Source organism: Pelophylax lessonae (genome assembly GCF_965119305.1).
Source record: "Pelophylax lessonae genome assembly, chromosome: 9".
NCBI lineage: Eukaryota > Metazoa > Chordata > Amphibia > Anura > Ranidae > Pelophylax > Pelophylax lessonae.
This window is the reverse complement of record NC_138776.1, coordinates 263749551-263766707: the sequence shown is the minus strand read 5'-3', so window position 1 is coordinate 263766707 and position 17157 is coordinate 263749551. Positions and strand designations below refer to the sequence as shown.

General features: G+C 44.3%; 4 protein-coding genes across 5 annotated transcripts in view; 1 reads left to right on the top strand and 3 right to left on the bottom strand.

Moving 5' to 3' along the window:
- The window catches only part of LOC309564430 (uncharacterized protein), a gene marked incomplete at its 5' end in the record, with an annotated part of 504148 nt that overhangs the window by 144067 nt on the left and 342924 nt on the right, over positions 1-17157 (bottom strand). The gene's annotated exons all lie outside the window — the stretch shown is intronic.
- The window catches only part of LOC309562808 (uncharacterized protein), a 400807-nt gene that overhangs the window by 147924 nt on the left and 235726 nt on the right, over positions 1-17157 (bottom strand). The window lies entirely within an intron of this gene.
- Positions 1-17157, bottom strand: part of LOC309562643 (uncharacterized protein) — a 361535-nt gene that overhangs the window by 162054 nt on the left and 182324 nt on the right. The window lies entirely within an intron of this gene.
- LOC309563902 (uncharacterized protein) overlaps positions 199-17157 on the top strand; it is a gene marked incomplete at its 3' end in the record, with an annotated part of 281290 nt that continues 264331 nt past the window's right edge. Inside the window, 3 exon segments of the mRNA XM_082268535.1 lie at positions 199-301; positions 8510-10197; positions 10200-10281. Of these exon segments, the coding sequence (XP_082124661.1) occupies positions 253-301; positions 8510-10197; positions 10200-10281 (1819 nt within the window). The 5' untranslated portion in view covers positions 199-252.

Below are 17157 nucleotides of genomic sequence, written 5' to 3'. Positions count from 1 at the left end.
ATATCAGCTTGTTGATTGTAGTCATTGTCATCTTTGCAGTTTCTCTGCATCCTCAATAGCTGTCCCTTGGGAATCCAAGCTGTCTTGATTAATTGTTTAAACTTCCTGATAGCATATTAATTTTACATTTTAAAGATATTTTCTGCAATTTTGTTGGTTTAGGATGAAGATCTAATTAATGTAAAAAATGAAGATATAAAGGAAGAAGAGACGTATGTGAGGGGTGATCAGCAATTTACAGAGGAGGTTGGGATGACGGATGCAGTTAAAGAGGAAGAAACTTCTCCAGAAATCAGCTCAGGTAAATAATCATCACTAGATGCAAAAATTGTTTAAAGCCGGCCTACCCACCCCAAAACCACCTTCCATCTTCTCAGTCCTAAAAGACATTTTCTTTTGTATACTTTTCTTCATTAAGATACTGTACACCATATGAAAGGACTGATCATCTCCATTCCTCAATATAATGTCATGTCCCCAACAAATGAGGAGGAGATACTGTACACCATATGAAAGGTCCTTCTCTATTCCTCAATATAACGTCATGTTCCCAACAAATGAGGAGATACTGTACACCATATGAAAGGTCCATCTCCATTTCTCAATATAACGTTATGTTCCCAACAAATGAGGAGGAGATACTGTACACCATATGAAAGGTCCATCTCCATTCCTCAATATAACGTCATGTTCCTAACCAATGAGGAGGAGATACTGTACACCATATGAAAGGTCCATCTCCATTTCTCATTATAACGTCATGTTCCTAACAAATGAGGAGGAGATACTGTACACCATATGAAAGGTCCATCTCCATTTCTCAATATAACGTCATGTTCCCAACAAATGAGGAGGAGATACTGTACACCATATGAAAGGTCCATCTCCATTTCTCATTATAACGTCATGTTCCTAACAAATGAGGAGGAGATACTGTACACCATATGAAAGGTCCATCTCCATTCCTCAATATAACGTCATGTTCCCAACAAATGAGGAGGAGATACTGTACACCATATGAAAGGTCCATCTCCATTCTTCAATATAACGTTATGTTCCCAACAAATGAGGAGGAGATACTGTACACCATATGAAAGGTCCATCTCCATTCCTCAATATAACGTCATGTTCCCAACAAATGAGGAGGAGATACTGTACACCATATGAAAGGTCCTTCTCTATTCCTCAAAAAAAAAATCAAAGTTTTTTAACATTTTAGGCCAATTTGTTTTCTGCTACATAATTTTGGTAAAAAAAAATCGAAAATAAGCGTAGTTTGCGCGAAAGTTATCGCGTTTTACTAACTACTAAAAAAATTTGTCATTTTTATTTATTTATTTTTTTTTACTATTAATGGCGGAGATCTGCGATTTATTTTTTTGCGGGACTGCGACATTGCGAAGGACAGGTCGGACCCCTAACTGACATTTTTGACACTTTTGGGGGGACCGGTGACATTACTACAGTAATCAGTGCTATAAATATGCACAGTTACTGTAATAATGACACTGGCAGGGAAGGGGTTAATTGTATGCCTCATTCTTGTTGGCATTAAATCACTCCCAGTGAAGTATAGGCTTGATGACCTGCCCCGGTTGCACCACAAGTCCCAGCGGGCCCGGAGATTACTCTGAACCAAAAGACACTTGCAGCATTTAAATTGCTCAAAGCCGTCTGACGTCTAGTTTATTTCATACAGTTTGTATGATAAAATGCCCCCAACAGGAGAACAATGAGAATACAGTTACCCCCCCCCCCCCCCTTGGTCACCTGAAATGTTCCACACAATTATACATTGTTTCACATGTGACCTTCTGTAGAGAGAACAAACATTAGCTCGGCCGGTTCTCATTAAAATCCAGATGCGTCTGGGATCTATAGAGCCATTGTCTTAGGAACGAACAAGATAAGAGGGAACAAAGGACACTAAGACTTAACTAATGTTTTTGTTCTCAGCAAAATATAAATCTCATGCATGACACACTAATACATCAAGGTTCACAAAATGTCTAAAATGGAAGAACTCAATTCTCTTTCAATGCTTACTGACGTGTGTGTGTGGGAGGGGGGTTTTGTGACAGACAGAGATCGCAGGTTCAGCGCTCCACAGGCCTCAGCCGCCTCTCCTCCTCCGGCTTGACTCCCACTGTGTCTAAACACAGCAGGAGCGAGCCTCCGGCCGAGACAGCTAGGAGTCCAACGACGTCGCTGGGCCCAGGGGAGCCGCTCTGCCGCAGTAGCAGCACAGTGAGCGGTCCTAAAGTGGTTAAAAGGCATTGAGCCCCCTCAATGTTGTTACAGGTACTCGAAGGGGGGTCCCTGCGACAGCAGGTGATGTAGTAGAATTGGCTACTTGCCAAGAGGGTTCAAGGCGTAGTCGGCAGGATACTCTGAGGTTATTTTCTATAAAATTATAGCTAATGAGAAATAATATTTTTTGCCTGTGGTTCCCTGTGCGCAGGGGAGTCTTGGTGCAAAATATTGAAAATTGCCTACTTGCCAAGAGGGTTCAAATGTAAATATCTTTGTTCCTATAATAGTTATAGAATACATTTTTGGACATTAAGGGTTACCGCAATTAACGTGACCATTGAACCCTATTGGCACTGAGCCAAACGTTTTAAATTAGATTAACTTTTTATCTGATTATAGTATTTAAGTGGTATTTTAGGGGCATCCTCTATTGAAGGAGGGGGAACCTCTGGTCAGTTTTTTTGTAAAATTGGCACTTTGCCAAAAGAGGAAAATCTCAAAGTATCAATCAAGAAGAACAATAAAATCATGTTTAAAAGGAAAAACTGCCCCGAATATATAGACGGCGAACCCAAAACTACTGTATGTACAGGGGAAAGCAAAGGGAAAGAGGAAGAGGCCGGGGCAATTTCAAAAACCAAAGCTACTGCGGCACAGTGGCAGCCCTGGGTCCAGCGACGTAGACCTACATCGCTGGATTCCTGCCTGTCTCGGTGGCGGGGCGCACGCCGCCAGAGGCTCGCTCCCACTGGGCTTAGACACAGTGGGAGTCGGGCCGGAGGAAGAGAGATGGCGATTGCCGTCTCTCTTCCCCGATTGTCGGGGAAAGTGTGAGAAGATCCGCCCGCTTATGTAAACAAAGCAGGCGTATCTTCTCTGTGACAGACAGGGACAGATCACAGGATTCAGCACAGCTGAACCTGCGATCTCTGTGTGTGTTACAGAACCCTCCCTCCCCCCCACACACGTCAGTAAGCATGAGGCATACATTTAACCCCTTGATCACCAACAGTGTTAACCCCTTCCCTGCCAGTGTCATTATTACAGTGACAGTGCATATTTTTAGCACTGATTACTGTAGTAATGTCACTGGTACCCCCAAAAGTGTCAAAAATGTCAGTTAGGGGTCCGATCTGTCCGCCGCAATGTCGCAGTCCTGAAAAAAAATGGCAGATTGCCGCCATTACTAGTAAAAAAAAAAAAAAAACAGCAAACATGACATAAATCGTTCCCGTAGTTAGTAAATGCGATAACTTTTGCGCAAACGAATCAAAATACGCTTATTGCGATTATTTTTTTTTTTTTTACCAAAAATATGTAGCAGAAAACAAACTGGCCTAAAATGTTAAATTTTGATTTTTAATTTTTTTTGTGAATGTTATATAGCAGAATGTAAAAAATATTATTTTTTTTTTTTTTTCAAAATTGCCACTCTTTTTTTTTTCAAAAATTAAAAATCGCACAGGTGATCAAATACCACCAAAAGAAAGCTCTATTTGTGGGGAAAAAAGGACGTAAACTTCATTTGGGTAGAGCGTCGCACGACCGCGTGATTGTCCGTTAAAGTAACGCAGTGCCGAATCACAAAATATGGCCTGGTCAGGAAGGGGGGTAAAATCTTCCGGTCTTAAAGTGGATAAAAATACGCTCATTGAGAATTTTTTTTTGTCGGCTAAATACATTTTGGCCTAAATATATGACAAGAATTGAATATATTGGATATTTTTTAACAGTCAAAGTAGAAAATGTCAATTTTTCGCAAAATTTTCGCTCTTTTTTTTTATTAATATCGCAAAAAATAAAAAGCACAGAGGTGATCAAATACCACCAAAAGAAAGCTTTGTTTGTGGGGATAAAAGGGCGTAAATTTCGTCTGGTACAGCGTTGCATGACCGCGCAATTGTCAGTTAAAGTCGCGTAGTGCCAAGTTGTAAAAAGTGGCCTGGACGTAAAGCAGCAAAATTAAGTGGTTAAATCTGGCTACTCTTCTTCGTATATTTGATGAGGAAGATGCAACAAATGGTACCGATGTAGAACCTGAGAGTTTTTCTCATGATTATATGGCCCTGATGGAGGTAGAAGGATGGAGGTAGGCCTCAGTCACACCAGCAAAAGATGAGCCTTCATCAGATTGTGACACGCATTTTTTTCGTAGATGGTTCCAGACTTTACCCCGATGATGGTCAGCCACACACGGGGTTTGCTGTAAACCACTACAGACACCATTTTATATCAAGAAGCATTGACACCCAAAATGTCAGCACAGGAAGCTTGAGTTGTGTGCTATAGTCAAGGCATGTCAACTCCTAGAGAACCAAAGGGGAAACGTTTACACCGACAGCAGATATGGGTTTGGAGTAGCTCGTGATTTTTGGGCCCATTTGGAGAGCACGGAACTTCCTGACTAGTGCAGGGAAGCCCTCTGAGACATGCAAAACTCATAGAGCAGCTATTTGAGGCCTTTCAGAAACCATCCGAAGTTGCCATCTTGAAGGTAAAAGGTTAGGCAAGGGGAAATGACAGGACAGCCAGAGGAAATGCTTTAGTGGACCTGCCCTTATGAGTTTTGGAGTCACAACCACTGTAGGGTTGGCCCAGGTAGCGGGGTAAAGATTCCCTTCATCAAGAGCAGTGGGATATAGAAACTTTAATTCAGTTGCAGAACCGGGCGCCTGACGTAGAGAAGGATAAGTGGATCAAATGTAATGCTAGGGCCTGTGGAGCGCTGAGAACAGGTGGTGTCTTCCTAGGAGCTCGTACCCAGTTTTAGCACAACTGGCACATGGTGTCTAGTGCAGGGAAGCCCTCTGAGACATGGAAAACTCATAGAGGAGCTATTTCAGGCCTTTCAGAAACCATCAGAAGTTACCATCTTGAAGGTAAAAGGACAGGCAAGGGGAAATGCTTTAGCTGGACCAAGCGGCAAAGGATGCTGCCCTTATGGGGTTTGGAGTCACAACCACTGTAGGGTTGGCCCAGGTAGCGGGGAAAGATTCCCTCCATCAAGAGCATTGGGATATAGAAACTTTAATTCAGTTGCAGAACCGGGCGCCTGACGTAGAGAAGGATAAGTGGATCAAATGTAATGCTAGGGCCTGTGGAGCGCTGAGAACAAGTGGTGTCTACCTAGGAGCTTGTACCCAGTTTTAGCACAACTGGCACATGGCGTCTAGTGCAAGGAAGCCCTCTGAGACATGGAAAACTCATAGAGCAGCTATTTGAGGCCTTTCAGAAACCATCAGAAGTTGCCGTCTTGAAGGTAAAAGGACAGGCAAGGGGAAATGACAGGACAGCCAGAGGAAATGCTTTAGTGGACCTGCCGTTATGGCGTTTGGAGTCACAACCACTGTAGAGTTGGCCCAGGTAGCGGGGAAAGATTCCCTTTATCAAGAGCAGTGGGATATAGAAACTTTAACCACTTTACCGCTGCTCACTAGAGCTCTACTGCGGCAAAGTGGCTCTTATAGGTCTGACGACGTAGACCAGGCATGTCCAACCTGCGGCCCGGGGGCCGCATGTGGCCCAGAGCCCCAGGCAATGCGGCCCACTGCCCCCTGACAATTTTATTTATTTTTTGATGGGGAAGAAGGAATTCAGGTTGGGTCATGGCCACAGTGGCTTCCAACTAACTGTAGGCAGAGGCTGCCTCGGAAAGGATCATCCTCTAGTTGTGATAAATTAGTGCTGGGGGGGGGGGCGGGGGCGGCAGCACGGGAAGCGCGGTGGCGATTTATTACTTGTATACCTTAACTATAGTATATATCTTATATGCGGCCCAAGAAAATTTCTCTACACTCAATGTGGCCCAGAGAAGCCAAAAGGTTGGACACCCATGACGTAGACCTACGTCGGCAGACACTTCCCCGTCGGGCCAGGGTAGGAGCAGCGGCGATCGCCGCTGCTCTTCCCCGATTGTCGGGGAATCGAGTCTGGAGATCCGCCGCTTGTGTAAACAAAGCGGGCGGATCTCCTAAGTGACAAGCAGTGACAGATTGCAGGGTTCAGCAAAGCTGAACCTGCGATCTGTCACTGTGTCACTCAGTCACCTCCCCCCACACACATTAGTAAGCACCAGGCATACATTAACCCCCTCCCTCTCCAATAAAATTAACCCCTTCCCTGCCAGTGTCATTTTTACAGTAACAGTGCATATTTATAGCACTGATTACTGCAGTAATGTCACTGGTACCCCCAAAAGTGTCAAAAATGTCAGTCAAGGGTCCGATCTGTCCACCGCAATGTCGCAGTCCCAGTCGCAGTCAAAATCGCAGATCGCTGCCATTACTTGTTAAAAAAAAAACACCAAAAACGACAGAAATGTTTCCCTTAGTAAACGCAATAACTTTTACGCAAACCAATCAAAATACGCTTATTGCGATTTTTTTTTTTTTTTTTTTTTTTTACCAAAAATATGTAGCAGAAAACAAAATGGTCTAAAATGATAAAAAATTTAGATTTTGACTTTTTTTGGGGGGGGGGGAATTTCATATAAAAAAATGTGAAAAATATTGTTATTTTTTCAAAATTGTCGCTCTTTTTTTGTTTATAGCGCAAAAAGTAAAAATCGCACAGGTGATCAAATACCACCAAAAGAAAGCTCTGTTTGTGGGGAAAAAAGGACGTAAATTTTGTTTGGGTACAGCGTTGTATGACCGTGCAATTGTCAGTTAAAGTCACGCAGTGCCGAATCGCAAAATAGGGCCTTGTCAGGAAGGGGGTAAAATCTGTAGAGTTGGCCCAGGTAGCGGGGAAAGATTCCCTTCATCAAGAGCAGTTGGATATAGAAACTTTAATTCAGTTGCAGAACCGGGCGCCTGACGTAGAGAAGGATAAGTGGATCCAATGTAATGCTAGGGCCTGTGGAGCGCTGAGAACAGGTGGTGTCTACCTAAGAGCTTTAGCACAACTGGCGTCAGTCATCTTGCTAAGGGCGTGATGGTGGCACTTACTGACTGCTATTGGATAGCACCTGGATTTAGTGCCAGGTTTTGTGCTTCATGTCTCACTGGTACAATGCAGGGAGGCCTGTCCATGTTCCCGAAAAGCATTCTCCTAAGCCAGATTTCCCTTTCCAAAGAATTCAAATAGACTCCATTCAGATGCCCAGAATAGGCACCTACGAGTATGCCCTAGTGTGCGTTGACATGTTTTCAGGTTGGCCTGAGGCCTGGCCAGTAGCTAAAGCAAATGCAAAAACAACAGAAAAGAAAATTCTAGACGAAATAGTTTGTAGATACGGAATTCCTGAAACTATTGAGAGTGACAGAGGAACCCATTTTACTGGAGAAGTAATGAAAGAGAGGTAATGGAAGCCCTTTACATACAGCAAGCTTTCCATGCACCTCATCATCCACAAAGCAGTGGTAAAGTTGGAATTTTGAAAAACAGATGTGTAAAAATTAAAGCAGATACGGAGAAGGGATGGGTTGAAGCTTTGCCAATAGCCCTATATTCTTTGCGAACTACTCCTAAAAAAAAAAACCACATGGGCTGCCCCCCTATGAGATTTTATTTGGAGGGCCGCCCAAAACAGGGCTATATTTTTCCCCAACAGTTGCAGGCTTCTCACTCTCTAGTTTATTAGAATAAGTTCAGATTTTGCAAAGAACGTTGAATAAAAGTTAACTCAACAAATGAGGTGGAGATACTGTACACCATATGAAAGGTCCACCTCCATTCCTCAATATAATGTCATGTTCCCAACAAATGAGGAGGAGATACTGTACACCATATGAAAGGTCCACCTCCATTCCTCAATATAACGTCATGTTCCCAACAAATGAGGAGGAGATACTGTACACCATATGAAAGGTCCATCTCCATTCCTCAATATAACGTCATGTTCCCAACAAATGAGGAGGAGATACTGTACACCATATGAAAGGTCCATCTCCAATCCTCAATATAACGTCATGTTCCCAACCAATGAGGAGGAGATACTGTACACTATATGAAAGGTCCATCTCCATTCCTCAATATAACGTCATGTTCCCAACAAATGAGGAGGAGATACTGTACACCATATGAAAGGTCCATCTCCATTCCTCAATATAACGTCATGTTCCCAACAAATGAGGAGGAGATACTGTACACCATATGAAAGGTCCATCTCCATTCCTCAATATAATGTCATGTTCCCTACAAATGAGGAGGAGAAACTGTACAACATATATGAAAGGTCCATCCCCATTCAGGACTTTTCTTAAACTTGTATGACTCTGGAAAACTCTTGGTAATTTTTCTTGTCTTCTGACAGACGGACTCTGTGGTGGGAATAGAAGGACATCGGAGGAAGATGTGACTACAGAAGATAATGACATGGCATCTTCTCCAGAAGTAAATCCCATTCCTCATAATATACATGACAGACCTCACCATTGGAGGAGATCATTGGATATGTCTAATTCTGAGGAATCTCCTGATACTTCACATAGTCCTCTAATATCTGACAGTGCCGACGGGTGCGGGAAACCATCTCATCTCAGGGAATCTTCCTTAAACCATAAAGGGGTTCGTACAGGAAAGAATTCATTGTCATGTTCAGAGTGCGGGAAATGTTTTAAATACAAAAAAAGCTTCCTTAGCCATCAGAGAAAACACAAAGGTGACCTTCCCTATTCATGTTCAGAGTGCGGGAAATGTTTTACTCAGAAAGCTCGTCTTATTTCACACCAGAGAAATCACACAGCTGAAGATCCTTTTTCATGTTCAGAGTGTGGGAAATGTTTTAATGGGAAGGTTCAACTAAGTAGACACCTGAAAAATCACACTGCAGGGCATCCTTTTTCATGTTCTGAGTGCGGGAAATGTTTTATGTCAAAAGCAGTCCTTCTTCAGCACCAGAGAACTCACACCGGTGAGCGTCCCTATTCATGTTCAGAGTGCGGGAAATGTTTTAGTCAAAAAGGAAACCTTTCTCAGCACCAGAGAATGCACACTGGTAAGCATGCTTATTCATGTTCAGAGTGCGGGAAATTTTATAGTCGAAGAGTAGACCTTCTTCAGCACCAGTTAATTCACACTGGTGAGCGTCCTTTTTCATGTTCTGAGTGCGGGAAATATTTTGCAGTGAAAAGTTTCCTTGTTAGGCATCAGAGATCTCATACAGGCGAGCGTGCCTATTCATGTTCAGAGTGCGGGAAACGTTTCGTTCAGAAAGGACATCTTCTTAGACACCAGAGAATACACACTGGTGAGCGTCCATTTTCATGTTCTGAGTGCGGGAAATGTTTTCGTGGAACAGAAACCCTTATGAGGCACCAGAGAATTCACACAGGTGAGCGTCCTCATTCATGTTCCGAGTGCGGGAAAAGTTTTTCTGAAAGAAAGTTGCTTCTTGGGCATCAGAGAGTTCACACGGGCGAGCGTCCCTTTTTATGTACAGAGTGCGGGAAATGTTTCACTGAGAAGGGACAACTTCATTTACACCAGAAAATTCACACGGGTGAGCTTCCCTATTCATGTACAGAGTGCGGGAAATGTTTCATTTGGAAGGGACACCTTCTTTCACACCAGAAAATTCACACGGATGAGCATCCCTATTCGTGTTCAGAGTGCGGGAAGTGTTTTAGCCATAAAAGAATCCTTCTTAAGCACCAGAAAGTTCACACTAAAGGTTCTTTTTCATGTTCTGAGTGTGGGAAAAGTTTTACAGGGAAAGGTTTCCTTGTTAGACACCAGAAAGTTCACACAGGCGAGAACCCCTTTTTATGTGCAGAGTGCGGGAAACGTTTCACTGATAAAGAACACCTACTTTCCCACCAGAGAATGCACACAGGTGAACGCCCTTTTTCATGTTCTGAGTGCGGGAAATGTTTTCCAGACAATGACTTGCTTCTTAGACACCATAAATTTCATACAGGCGAGTTTCCCTATTTATGCGCAGAGTGCGGGAAATGTTTTAGAAAAAAAGGAGTCCTTGTTATGCACCAGAGAATTCACACAGGGGCGAGCGTCCCTTTTCATGTTCGGGGTGCGGGAAATGTTTCGCTGTGAAAGGAAACCTTTGGCACCAGTGTGTTCACATTGGTTAGCTCCCTTCTGAGTGCGGGAAATGTGTTTTTGTTATTTTGTTTTTTTTTTACATAAAGATACTTCTTTGGCATGAGAGAGTTCACACGGACTGAATTCATGTTCAGAGTGCGGGAAGTGTTTCACTGTTTTATCTCCTTTCTAAATGGCAAAGGGAGGGGGCAGAGGGTCCAAATCCCCCAAATCCCCCTTCTAGTACAAATCACCCCCCCCTGAGCATTTATCCTTCTCCCCAAAGCCCTCTTTCCAGTACAAACCCCCTTATTTTCCCCCCAAATGCCCCCTCCCAGCACAAATCCCCCCCCCTTTGAGCATAAATTCCCCCTCAAACCCCTATTTTCTAGCAGGTATTCTTATAATCTCCCTAAATCCCACCTCCTAGCACAGCCCCCCCCCCCAAAAAAAAAAAACCCTCTTTGAGAATAAATCCCCCCAGCCCCTCCTTCTACCACAAATCTTATTCTCTACCCAAATCCCCCATTTGAGAATAAATCCCCCCCAAACCCCTCCTTCTAGTACAAATCCTCCTCCCCCCAGCACAATCTCCCTTTCCTGGTAAAATAACCACCCCCCCTTCTCTGAGCAATAATACTTCTCCCCCAAACCCCCCTTCTAGTACAAATCCTCCCCAACCCCTCCTACCACAAATCCTTGTATTCTCTATCCAAATCCCCCTCTAAGAATAAATCCCCCCAAACCCCTCCTCTAGTACAAATCCTCCTCTCCCCCCAGCACAATCTCCCCTTTCTGGTAACCCCCCCTCATCTGGGTAATAATACTTTTCCCCCAAACCCCCCTTCTAGTACAAATCCTCCCCATCTCTCTCTAAAACCCTAACTTCCAGTACAAATCCCCCCCAACCCCTCCTATCACAAATCCTCATATTCTCTATCCAAATCCCCTCTTTGAGAATAAATTCCCCCAAACCCCTCCTTCTAGTACAAAGGCTCCTCCCCCTCAGCACAATCTCCTCTGTTTGGTAAACCCCCCCCCCCCATCTGAGCATTAATACTTCTCCTCCCCCAACCCCCCCCCCCCCTTCTAGTACAAATCATCTCTGTCTCTCTCCAAAATCCTAACTTCCAGCACAAATCCCCCCCAACCCCTCCTAACACAAATCCTCTTATTCGCTATCCAAATCCCCTCTTTGAGAACAAACCCCTCCTTTTAGTACAAAACCTCCTCTTACAGCGTAACCCCCCCCCCCTCTTAACACAAAGCCCCCTATTATTTTCCTATATTCCCCCTCCCCCCATCCTCTCTTTGAGCATAAATCCCCCCCAAACCCCTCCTCGTTTAAATCCTCCTCTCCCGCCCCAACACGGTCTCCTCTTTCTGGTAAACCCCTCCCCATCTGAGAAGTAATACTTCTCCCCCAAACCCCCCCTAGTAAAAATCTTCCCTGTCTCTCTCCAAAATCCTAACTTCCAGCAAAACCCCCCCTAAATTCCTCCTTCTACCATATATACTATATTCCCCCTCCCAGCACAGTCCCCATCCCCTCTTTGAACATAAATCCCCCCCAAACCCCTCCTTCTAGTACAAATCCTCCTCCCCCAGCACAATCTCCTCTTTCTGGTAACCCCCCCCCCCGAATCTGAGCATTAATCCTTCTCCCCCAACCCCCCCCCCCCCCATCCTTCTAGTACAAATCCTCCCTGTCTCTCTCCAAAATCCTAACTTCCAGCACAAATCCCCCCCAACCCCTCCTTCTACCACAAATCCTCGTATTCTCTATCCAAATCCCCTCTTTGAGAGTAAATTCCCCCAAACCCCTCCTTCTAGTACAAAGGCTCCTCCCCCCCCCAGCAAATCTCCCCTTTCTGGTAACCCCCCCTCATCTGAGTAATAATACTTTTCCCCCAAACCCCCCTTCTAGTACAAATCCTCCCCGTCTCTCTCCAAAATCCTAACTTCCAGCACAAATCCCCCAACCCCTTCTACCACAAATCCTCATTCTCTATCCAAATCCCCTCTTTGAGAATAAATTCCCCCAAACCCCTCCTTCTAGTACAAAGGCTCCTCCCCTTCAGCACAATCTCCTCTGTTTGGTAACCCCCCCCCCCCCATCTGAGCATTAATACTTCTCCTCCCCCAACCCCCCCTTCTAGTACAAATCATCTCTGTCTCTCTCCAAAATCCTAACTTCCAGCAAAAATCCCCCCCAACCCCTCCTAACACAAATCCTCTTATTCTCTATCCAAATCCCCTCTTTGAGAACAAACCCCTCCTTTTAGTACAAATCCTCCTCTTACAGCGTAACCCCCCCTCAACCCCCCCTCTTAACACAAAGCCCCTTATTATTTTCCTATATTCCCCCTCCCCCATCCTCTCTGAGCATAAATCCCCCCCCCCCAACCCCTCCTCGTTTAAATCCTCCTCTCCCGCCCCAACACGGTCTCCTCTTTCTGGTAAACCCCTCCCCATCTGAGCAGTAATACTTCTCCCCCGAACCTCTCCTAGTAAAAATCCTCCCTGTCTCTCTCCAAAATCCTAACTTCCAGCAAAACCCCCCTAAATTCCTCCTTCTACCATATATACTATATTCCCCCTCCCAGCACAGTCCCCATCCCCTCTTTGAACATAAATCCCCCCAAACCCCTCCTTCTAGTACAAATCCTCCTCCCCCAGCGCAATCTCCTCTTTCTGGTAACCCCCCCCCCCCCGCATCTGAGCATTAATCCTTCTCCCCCAAACCTCCCCCCCCCCATCCTTCTAGTACAAATCCTCCCTGTCTCTCTCCAAAATCCTAACTTCCAGCACAAATCCCCCCCAACCCCTCCTTCTACCACAAATCCTTGTATTCTCTATCCAAATCCGCTCTTTGAGAGTAAATTCCCCCAAACCCCTCCTTCTAGTACAAAGGCTCCTCCACCCAGGACAATCTCCTCTGTCTGGTGAAAAAAGAAAAATCCCCTCATCTGAGCATTAATACTTCTCCTCCCCTAGCCCCCCCCCCCTTCTAGTACAAATCATCTCTTTCTCTCTCCAAAATCCTAACTTCCAGCACAAATCCCCCCCAACCCCTCCTAAAACAAATCCTCTTACTCTCTATCCAAATCCCCTCTTTGAGAACAAACCCCTCCTTCTAGTACAAATCCTCCTTTTGCAACACAACCCCCCCCCCCTTCTCAGGCCAATAAATGAAAGGGGCCCAGACAACCCCCCAAGATAAGGACTAGCCATGGTGCCAGGCCGGGGTATAATGAGATTGATGTCCTCCTTGTCTCAATTTCAACAATCGACAAGAGATCAGAATGTTTCATTTTATTTTTTTACTAAAAAAAAAAGAAAAGGGGGGGGGGGGCTTATGTAGAAATTGCCTGATGAAACTTTATTATTCATTGTAGTGATTGTATTAGCAATAATGTTATTGTATCGTTATATTATATGAAGCATCTATAGACCTACTTAATGGAATAAGTTCAAGGAATGTCTTATATACATATTCAACCGATATTCATTATATATCGGGGGGAGGTAATCCTTGAAATATATGTATTAATATTGATATAGTGGGTATGACGGTACTCACCGTCACTGGCAATGAAAGACCGTACGACTCATAGCAGATGCTAATATCATCAGCTCAACCACCTGTCTTCCACACATTGTTAAATATGTTGATTTACTCACCTGTTAATTATAATGGGTTCTGTGTTTACACTTATGATAATGTGTATTGTACTTCCAAGTCAGAGACTGACAGTCTGCCACTGGTGGTCTCCTTCTATTGTCTGTGTATTAAAGGTGTGATGTGGATTCTGTTAAGCCTGTCTGTCCCATTGTTAATTGTTAATAAACTCACACGTTGTTTCTGTCCAGATGGCTAGATAATTAGCTCAGGTTAATTCTATTTCTGTGTACAATTTCATCTGCATATGATAATGTAATCAGGCAACCCCTGACCTGATGGGGTAATCTGATCAGAAGGGGGGATTTCCAAGCTGTATATAATCTGTGTGAGTTGTTCAATAAAGGAGAAGGTTCCTTAACTTGTACAAGCTAAGTTGTCGGCTAGTTTTGTATGGGGGGGGGGGCTGTAATATTTGATATCTTTGCTCAAGACTGGGAGGAAGCCGTATACCGATGGAAGTCCACAAGCACAATGTGGGTCGCGGTTCCGTTACAGTAGGTATAAGCTTTAGGTACAAGGAATTGGGTAATATGTATACCATAAGAGTTTGTGTCTTGAACCAAATGACTTTACTTTCAAGGTATTTGGAGGAAGAATGTTAATTGCTGTGGTTTCAGACTTTTTTCAAGCACTATACTTACTGTATTTTACCACAAAAAACTGGGAAAACTTATTGACTCGAGTATAAGCCTAGGGTTGGAAATGCAGCAGCTCCTGGACCCAACTGGACCTCCACGAGACCCAAAACAGGGGCTGCAGGCATGGTGCAGGGGCTGCGGACATGGTACAGGAGATGCAGGGCTGTGGGCATGGTACAGGAGATGGTACAGGCATGGAACAGGAGATGGTTGAGGCATGGCACAGGCGATGGTACAGGCATGGCACAGGCAGGGTACAGGAGATGCAGTGCTGTGGGCATGGTACAGGAGATGCCGGGCTGTGGTGCATGGTACAGGAGATGGTACAGCATGGTGCAGGAGATGGTTTAGGCATGGTACAGGAGATGGTATAGGCATGGCACAGGAGATGGTTCAGGCATGGCACAGGAGATGGTACAGGCATGGCACAGATGGTCCAGGAGATGGTAAAGGAGATGGTTCAGGCATGGAACAGGAGATGGTTCAGGCATGGTACAGAAGATGGTACAGGCATGGCACAGGAGATGGTACAGGCATGGCACAGGAGATGGTACAGGCATGGCACAGATGGCACAGGCATGGTATAGGAGATGCAGTGCTGTGGGCATGGTACAGGAGAGGCAGGGCTGTGGGCATGGTACAGGAGATGGTATAGGCATGGCACAGGAGATGGTTCAGGCATGGCACAGGAGATGGTACAGGAGATGGTACGGCATGGCACAGGCAATGGTACAGGCATGGCACAGTTGGTACAGGAGATGCAGTGCTGTGGGCATGGTACAGGAGAATCTGCTGTACCATGCCCGCAGCACTGCATCTCCTGAGGAGATGCAGGGGCTCAGGGGGAGTCTCACTTACCTTTCAGTGTGGCGGTTTACATTTAAAAATGGCGCCAACACGTCACTGCGCATGCGCCGTTTGCCCAAGAAAAGCCGAACATCTGAGCATAAAAAAACATGCTGAAAATGTCGGCTTATACTCGAGTATATATACGGTATATCTTAAGGGAACCGGTAATCTGATAGTAGCTGGCATAGGAGAAAGCATCCTAAGAGATTGAGGTTTTTCTCCAAGGCTTAGGTCAGAAGGTTATCTTAGAGAAAACAGTTGAATTAAATTAAATTCCCCAAACTTTTATACAGGCAAACAGTTCCCCCTTTTTTGGTGATGGCGAGGTAGAGGTACATAGTAAAATGAGGCCCCGTCTGACTCGTTATCACATGGAAAAACAAAATCCACGGCCACATTTCCTGAGGTTTTAACCAACAAGTTTTTATAAAAAGTATACATTTTAAAATATTCCATTAAAATGATACATAGACAACAGTAAAGTGCAAATATAACAACATACAGGCGGCCCCTGGGTTACAAACAAGCTAGGGACTGTAGGTTTGTTCTTAAGTCAAATTTGTTTGTAAGTCGGAACAGGTACATTTTTGGTGGAGACACCTTTTTCCCATGAGAACTCTTACAGGTGTGAGTTTTCGTTTCTAGGACTAGATTTCTGCTCACTTCCTGTTGTCTCCCTCTGTTTGTAAGTAGGAGTCCTATGTAACCCGGGGACCGCCTTTATTGACAAAAGACCAAACCTTCTCTTTTTCGTCTTTTGTCAATATGTTGTTATATTTGCACTTTACTCTTGTCTATGTATCATTTTAATAAAATATATTAAAATTTATACTTTTTATAAAAACTTTTTGTTGGTTGTAAACTATGTTGTGCCAATAAAGTCCACCTTGTTGATCTGTATTATTCAAACTGAATTTTAGGACGAGGCACTGTTTCTAATTTTGGTGTCCATATTTGCCTCCCTATGGTGACACCTAATCAAATTTTAAAAATTTCACATTTCCGGACTCCTGAGGATAAAAGTTTAATGAAAGTTAAGAAGAAAAAAAAATCGAGAAGAGAGGAGATCGAGGAGAAGAAGGAAGAAAGAGTACTAAGGGAGGTTCTTACACACCGATGGTAGACATCTGAAGTTGATGGCAGGCTACTCAAGGGAACTGAGACACCAAAGTGACTTCTCAGGAAGTAAGAGTATTCTGAGGGAGGTTCTTACAAACTGATGGTAGACATCTGAAGCTGATGGCAGGCTACTCAAGGAAACTGAGACACCAAAGTGACTTCCCACGAAGTAAGAGTATTCTAAGGGAGGTTCTTACACACTGATGGTAGACATCTGAAGTTGATGGCAGGCCACTCAAGGCAACTGAGACACCAAAGTGACTTCTCAGAAAGTAAGAGTACTCTGAGGGAGGTTCTTACACACTGATGGTAGACATCTGAAGTTGATGGCAGGTCACTCAAGGGAACTGAGACACCAAAGTGACTTCTCAGGAAGTAAGAGTACTCTGAGGGAGGTTCTTACACACTGTAGGTAGAGATCGGAAGCTGATGGCAGGCCACTCAAGGGAACTGAGACACCAAAGTGACTTCTCAGGAAGTAAGAGTATTCTGAGGGAGGTTCTTACACACCGATGGTAGACATCTGAAGTTGATGGCAGGCTATTCAAGGGAACTGAGACACCAAAGTGATTTCTCAGGAAGTAAGGGTACTCTGAGGGAAGTTCTTACACACTCTGTCTAATGTCAGTA